Genomic DNA, 7,740 nt, shown 5'->3' with positions numbered 1-7,740 from the left:
TAACGTGAAAATCTAGTCTAAACGCGAAGATCTGGTGTTGTGCGCCTAGGGCACATTTAGTCCCGTGAATCCGGAGGGGGTGGGGAGGGCAGAAAAGTAAACATGTCCTCTAGGTTTAGAAGGGTAACGCCGGTGCCAGGAAAACCGAAAGCGCATAGGACTCACAGTAGGAAAAGGACTATGAGCAGTGCCCTCGAGTCGAACTCCACGCTCCTTCTTAACCCTTTCCCCCCCCCTCAGTGCCCACAATCCGAGGGTTCAGCCATACACCGATCCAGAAGCAGCAGCTTCTCGCCCTCTGTCCTCTCGTCCTTACCCGCGCCGCTAGTCTTGCCTTTCTCCTTCCGCTTCGTCCAGTACCCGTCTCGGGAGGCAGGCGTCCTGCGGTGTCGCCCCGCCCATCTCCACTCCGCTCGGGGGCCGCGACGGCTCTCCCAGCGGCCTGGGGGTCGCTGGACGGCGGCCACCTGCAGGTTTGGCAAAGTTGCCGGCGGGGCAGGCGCGTGGAGCAGTGCGCCAGTCGGAACCCCGGCCGTGGGGGGCAGGCGCCCATTGGCCGGCCAGCGCCACGTGGCCACCCCCGCCGCTATATTAGGCCACTATTTACCTCCGGCCCGCTCGCCATGGCTCGGCGAAGGCTGGTTGGGTAGAGGGAAAGGCGGTGCGGCGCAGCCCGCGGCGGTCCTGCCCCGCCCCGTGCTCCGGGCCCCGCTCAGGCGGGTGGGCCGGGATCATGAGCTCCTACTTGGAGTACGTGTCGTGCGGCAGCGGCGGGGGCGGCGGCGACGTGCTCAGCTTCGCGCCCAAGTTCTGCCGCGCCGACGCCCGGCCCGTGGCCCTGCAGCCCGCCTTCCCCTTGGGCAGCGGCGACGGCGCCTTCGTTAGCTGCCTGCCCCTGGCCGCCGCCCGACCAGCGCCTTTGCCCCCGGCCACCCCAGCGCCACCCTCCGCGCCGCCGTCGGCCGCGCCCTCCTACGCGCCGTGCACCCTGGAGGGCGCCTACGAGCCGGGCGCCGCACCTGCAGCGGCAGGGGGCGCGGACTACGGCTTCCTAGGGCCAGGGCCGGGGCCGGCGTACGACTTCCCGTGCGCGCTGGGGCGGCCGGCCGACGACGGCGGGGCGCACGTCCACTACGCCACCTCTGCCGTCTTCTCCGGCGGTGGCTCCTTTCTCCTCAGCGGCCAGGTGGATTACGCGGCCTTCGGCGACCCCGGCCCCTTGCCGGCGTGTCTGAAAGAGCCAGCCAGTGGCCACCCTGGGACCTTCCAGACCGCGTCCCCGGCCCCTGGCGCTTACCCCAAGTCTGCGTCGCCCGCCTCCGGCCTCCCCGCCGCCTTCAGCACCTTCGAGTGGATGAAAGTGAAGAGGAACGCCCCTAAGAAAAGTAAGTACTTGGGCCTTGGACGGACGCAACTGGGGTTGGAATCGAGCCTCCTCCGCAGAATTGTGCTGGGAGCGCGTTGCAGCTGCCCCTCTGGACGGCGATTTAGGATTTATGAAGGAAATGCGTTCCGAAGCGTTATTAAAGAAGGCGCATTCCATTGAGCGTGCCCCGGGTATACGCTCCGAAAATGTGCCAGGTATTGAGGAATTTCGGGAAGGAGCTCTCTGTGGAGTGTTTCACCTAGCACAACTAGTGTCCACGGAGCCCCAGGAGAACTGCGTTCTGATTTTGATTCTAACTAGCCCCGCCGCTCGCCCGCGTTCTGTGTCACCCCACTGATGCCCTGTCTTTAATGTTGCAGGCAAACTCGCCGAGTATGGAGCCGCTAGCCCCTCCAGCGCGATCCGCACGAATTTTAGCACCAAGCAACTGACAGAACTGGAGAAGGAGTTTCATTTCAATAAGTACTTAACTCGAGCCCGACGCATCGAGATAGCCAACTCCTTGCAGCTGAATGATACGCAAGTCAAAATCTGGTTCCAGAACCGCAGGATGAAACAGAAGAAAAGAGAACGAGAAGGGCTTCTGCCCTCCGCCACCCCTGTGGCTTCCCTCCAACTCCCCCTCTCAGGAATGAGCACCACCAATTCTGGCAAGAACCCAGGGAGCCCTTCTCAAGCTCAAGAACCCTCATGAAGTTTAGTTTTGAGGCTGAGAAGCCTTGGCCTGCAGAGGTCATAGGTTACCTCGCCCCTATCTGGACTCACTAGCTCAGTTTGGGATGGAGGTAGGCATGGGCGAAAGTTAATAGGGGTTTCACTTGGGAAACGAAATATCCTAGTCGCCTTCTGAGTTCCAGGCTGTAGGTGTACGGATATCAATTTGAGGTCTCTTAAGCCACTCGTTTGTGTTTTATTTGTTTCTTATCAGGGAAAAGGTGCCCAGCTGTCAGTCCAGCCCTGCTGCTATGTTGCCTAACTTAGTCATATGCCAGTCTTGGGTGCAGAGTGGTGGAGTTGCTGATCTCTGCCAACCCGCGCTGTGTGCTCAGAAGAACATCTACCCAAAGTTTTTCGGATTTTAATTTAAAGGACAGGCTATGTGTATTCAGCTTGAGATGACCAAAGCTAGTTAGGGCCTCCTTGATGTAGCTAAGCTGCTTCAAAAATGACCTTCACATTTGCACTCCAGTTTTTTTTTTCTTCATAAAGCAGTTTCTACCTCTTCATGTGCCTGAGTGAAGATACAATCGCTGTTTAGTTAGTAGCTGAACAAATCCACAGGATGGGTGAAGATTCGAACCTGAACTACACCTTGACACCAATTACTCAGACTTGAATGTAAATATATACAGTATGTATATTTTTTAAACCGTTTGCTTGCAATGAACTTCTACATGGCATTGAATGTCAGAGCATGTAAAGAGTTTGAACTTTTTTTTGTAATAAAAATTACAGAATCTGCTACTCTCTGTTTTTCCTTACACACCTTTCATTTCCATTATCTTTCTTACAAGCTAATAGGGTTTCTTCAATTTGGAATTTCTTGACTCTGCTCTGGGAATATTTTGACTGTGATAACGTTAAAAAAATAACAAAAAATTTTTTATAGATTGTTTGCACAAACAAGTAACGGACAATTATCTGAGCAGTTTAAGGGAGAAAAAAACTACCAAGTAGTCAAGTGACTAAGGAGGTACTGTACTTACCTTAAGTGTCTGAGTTGTATGGTGAGTACGGACACTGCATATTAACTCAAAGGTGTCCACTGTTGGAATGTCGTAGGCCTAGAAGACATTGCTAGAAGGCCTCCTTATTTTTTTTCTCTTGCTCTCAGGCAAGGAAAAGGCAACCTGAAGATTCTGTTTGTTGGTTAGCATTCTCTGAGAAAGGCAGCTGCATATCAAAAAGTTCTCAATGGCTGAATTCCCATGTGCAGAGTCAAGCATTACAAAGGAGGCTGGCAGAGGCTTTCTACTTCCTGTAACCCAGACTAAGTATCTGGCCTAATAAGAGAGCACAGAGGTGCCTCTCTGTTTTTAAAAGAGAAATATTTTCAAATGAATTCTCTGAAAGAAGCACAAGCACAAAATTTGAAAGTTGGCAAGAGGGTGGGTATGTGGTAAACTTATTTTCACCCAAAACCCCTAGATCCTAATCCTGCAAGCACTCATGGTTGGCCAGGCTTTCACGTGACCTTACAGAAATATTATGTGAAGAAATGCATCATTAATACACAAAGCCAAGTGGATACTTGGGACAGTTGTCAGGGCAGGTCCTCATTTTATGAATAGCTAAGCTGTATCTGTAGGTCAAACAAAAAGTATAAAGGCCCAAACAATCCAGATAAGAACTTCAGCTCTCCTTTTGCCTAGATTTCTAATTTCTAGTGTAGTGCTTAATTTTTAAAAAATATTTTATTTATTTTTGAGAGAGCACGAGTGAGCGCACAAGCAGGGGAGGGGCAGGAGAAAAGAGGGACAGAATCCAAAGAGGGCTCCGAGCTGACAGCAGCAAGCCTGATGTGGGACTTGAACTCACTAACTGTGAGATCATGACCTGAGCCAAAGTTGGACACTCAACTGACTGAGCCACCAGGCACGCCTAGTGTCGTGCTTTAAATCCAATAATTCAGAGGTCAAGCAGTTGTGAAGGATTACTATCCCTGTAAAACTGTGATGTGATTGTTTTAGGAGATTGAAATTACACTTAAATTCTTGTCCTTTGCACCCACAGTGGAGTTGAAATAAAAATAAGCTCTAATAAACTCAGCTAATTTGGGGGAAAAGAGATCATTTAGAACGCAGGTCTGTAATATTATGATTATTTTTTCATAGTTTCACCCTCTTTTTGAAAGGTTTTATTTAAATTCCTGTTTGTTAACATACAGTATGATAGTAGTTTCAGATTGTCAATATTATTCTTGCGTTTCACCGTCTGCCCTTCATTGACTTGATGCTAATCAGATCTTGTTTGAAACAACAGCCCACCTCTCCCTTCCACTCCCGGCTTTGTAGCTGTTTGCAAGAACTAGTTACAGGAGTTGTGATCTCCTCGCTCCAGCCACTTCAGGGCTACACCCCCCCACCCCCGCGCCCCACCCCCGCCGCGGTCTTTGACAAGACAGTGTTTCCTTTTTGATAAGCTTTAAATGTATACCTAAACAACAACAACACTAAAATACCAACACCGCTTGGTCATTTCCTTAATCTACCACCGTTTTCTCTGAGAAAATAAAGCTTTTCCTTTTGAAGCTATGGCTGGCACTTAACCCTGATGGATGTCTTCCTTGATGAAGGTGGCTGTTTTGACATACGTATAATGTTGTTCTATGAATCAGGCCAATATTAGCTATTTTTTGACCAACCCCAGGGATCTTTAAAAGCTTTCTTAATGCAGATCACTATATAGCTATATTCAGTATTAGGGAGAGTCCTGTCTGGAGATTGGGATGAACTAGGTGACCTCTGGAGGTCCCTTCCAGCAACGAAAATGCTACGAAAACAATTCAATGACTTCTGCATATTTTATTTTAAGCCTATCATTAGAAAACAGTTTAGCCATGAAAACCAACTTGGCAATAAACTATTAAAAAGAAACAAGAAAAAAGTTCCGCCCTAAAAATGTAAATGTAGTCCATAGGATTACAGTGATACTGTGTTTGTATAGGAAAAGTGGATTAAAAAAATAATTTTAAAGTTTCTTTATTTTTGAGAGAGAGAGAGCGAGCTTGTGCACCCATGCACACACACAAGCAGGGGAGGGGCAGAGAGAGAGAGGGAGACACAGAATTGGAAGCAGCCTCCAGGCTCTGAGCTGTCAGCACAGAGCCCTATGCAGAGCTCGAACCCACGTACCCACAAACCTCGAGATCATGACCTGAGCCAAAGTCTGATGCCTAACCAACTGAGCCACCCACACGTCCCTGGGAAAAGTGGATTTTAGACTTTGTTAACTATATCTCATCAGTGGAGTTACCAAATCCATGTGAATTGTTTATAGAACATTTTCCCTTCCCCATTATTCAGAGCTTTGCAGTATTCTGAGTCAGATTGTCCATGAGTATGATGGTAGCTATGCACGCTGTGAAACTGCTAGAACAATCCCATTTCTATTTTATACAGATTCAAACTAAATATGCTCCTTTACGGGAATGAATACACAGTGGACTGCTCTGGCTGTTGTGTAGTTTACAGTTCAATGTTCTTTTGTCTTCACAGAATGACCATGTGTCTGTTTTTCTGGATTCAGGATAGTTGGGAGTGAGGAAGAAGAAATAAAGCATTTGATAATATTTAAATTTCCATTACTTGAATATCTAGCAAACAAAGGGCTTGCTAATGTAAAAACCTAAAGCAATGTCACCTCAAAAGTGTAACTGTGTGTGAGTCTTCTGTCCCAGCCTCCTATACCGTGAGGCCCGAGACCAGCCAAGGTTATGTCTGATTATCATATCAGAAAAGAGGGGCAGGCTCAGGAGACCTGCAGGAGATCTGGAGTTCTTAATTATTTCTTATGGCCTAACAAATGCTCCATATTTGCTGAATATTGAATTTCAAAACCTCAGTACCTAATCAGGTTCAGAGAGATGTTTAGTCTGACCACAGACTTCTCAACAAGAAAAATGCCCATTGTTAAAACTTTATTTGTGGTTTTAAAGTGAAATCATACCGGGTATATCTCACAAATAATGAGAAATCTCCATCTAAATAGAAATCAACTTTTTCATGGTTTTGACCTCTAAAGCAGATTTCCAGAGCATGAACATGTAACACACATCCAAAATAGTTCTATTTAACGTCTCACTTATAACTGCTTCTGAAGGTATAATTGTTATGCAGAAATATAAATTCAATATTAACTAACTAAATTCACTAGTGAATTAACAGGAAGGAATTCCTAAATATAGGCATAAAAGGAAGGTCTATTGCTTAGATTGTAAAGACTTAAACATTACCTCTTCCACTTCTACTAGTCTTATTGATATAATTTAATAAATACAAAGGGTGGCCAAAGACTGCTCATTTGGACTTGGAAATAGCTAATACAGCAGGTCACCGACACTTTTGAGGAGTTTCTAGAGGGTGCTAGACTATGTAGCATATTCTCTTCTTAGGAGTTTTGTTGAGCCTAAACTGCAATTTGGGGAATGTCTTTAAGAAAAAAGAATCATGAATACAAAATTGCTAGGGTATCTTCCAGGACCCAGAAGGGCCCAAGTTAATGAAGCTTAAGTTTCTTTCTTCCTTTTTTTATTTTACGATTGTATTTTTAAGTAATCTCTATACCCAATGTGGGGCTTGAACTCACAACACGGAGATCAAGAGTTGCATGCTCTCCTGACTGAGCCACCCAGGCATCCCAAGTTTCTTTGGGTTCATGGTAAATCCCTATCCACCTATTCCTGAAATTGTTGCTCTGTTTCCAGATCCATCCATTGTAAGATGATAGCAACGATTGCTTCTCCCTAACATTTTGGAAACAGAACGTTTGCTTCTCTTCAAGTACATCAAGTAGTAGATAAGGCAGACAAGAATGGGGTGGGGGTTTGTTCTACAGCTGAGTGTCTCAATCCCACCCTGCTCTTCTGGGCTACTGGCTGGCTGAACTATTTCACTGTCTTTTTTTCTAACTTTAAAAAAAAATGTGTATTTAGTTTTGAGACTGAGAGAAACAGAGTGCAAACAAGGGAGGGGCAGAGAAAGAGGGAGACCCTGAATCAGGCGCCAGGCTCTGAGCTGTCAGCACAGAACCCGATGCGGGGCTCAAACCCAGGAATCCTGAGATCATGACCTGAGCCAAAGTCGGACACTTAACCGACTGAACCACCCAGATGCCCCTTCACTGTCTTGTAACAGGAACTCCATCTCATCCAGGAGGCTCTTTTCTGTTGTATTTCCTTCTCAGTGTTATAAACAAAGAGAAATATAGAACCAGAGAGGACACAGGTACACAGTTGGCTTCTAAGAATTTCCCTCCAGTCGCCTTCCCGGCCAATCCATTTTAAAGCCTTTTCTTCATCATGTTGTTCTATTTTAAATTCTTGGTAATTCTTGGTTGTTAGTGGAAGAAACTCAAGTGTTTTAGCCTGAGATCCAAGTATCTTAAAGTCTGTGTCCATCTATGTGAGTCTCACACCTGACATAGAAACTTCACGCTAGTTAATGTGATCTCTTCATTCTTTTCCCCAAGGCTTTTTCTGCCTCTGAACCTTTTCTTATGCCATTCCTCTCTTATAATTATCTCCCACCTTTTTTCTGCCTATCCAAAGCCATCCTTTGTGACACAGCTCGAATCTCATCACTGTGACATCTTTTTGCATCATCCGAAGTGAACTCTGAGCTTCTGTAGCATTT

At 46.7% G+C, this 7,740-nt stretch overlaps 1 protein-coding gene across 1 annotated transcript; it reads left to right on the top strand.

The window, feature by feature from the left end:
• The first annotated feature begins 733 nt into the window (after positions 1-733).
• On the top strand, positions 734-2,851 carry HOXD1 (homeobox D1). Its single transcript, XM_029934345.1, has 2 exons — positions 734-1,385; positions 1,747-2,851. Exons 1-2 carry the CDS (start codon positions 734-736, stop codon positions 2,079-2,081), a joined length of 987 nt encoding a protein of 328 aa, XP_029790205.1. The 3' UTR covers positions 2,082-2,851.
• Positions 2,852-7,740: the final 4,889 nt, after the last annotated feature.

The sequence above is a fragment of the Suricata suricatta genome, chromosome 3, assembly GCF_006229205.1.
Source record: "Suricata suricatta isolate VVHF042 chromosome 3, meerkat_22Aug2017_6uvM2_HiC, whole genome shotgun sequence".
Lineage (NCBI taxonomy): Eukaryota > Metazoa > Chordata > Mammalia > Carnivora > Herpestidae > Suricata > Suricata suricatta.
Note: the sequence above shows the minus strand (reverse complement) of the source record. Positions and strands in the feature narration are given on the sequence as shown.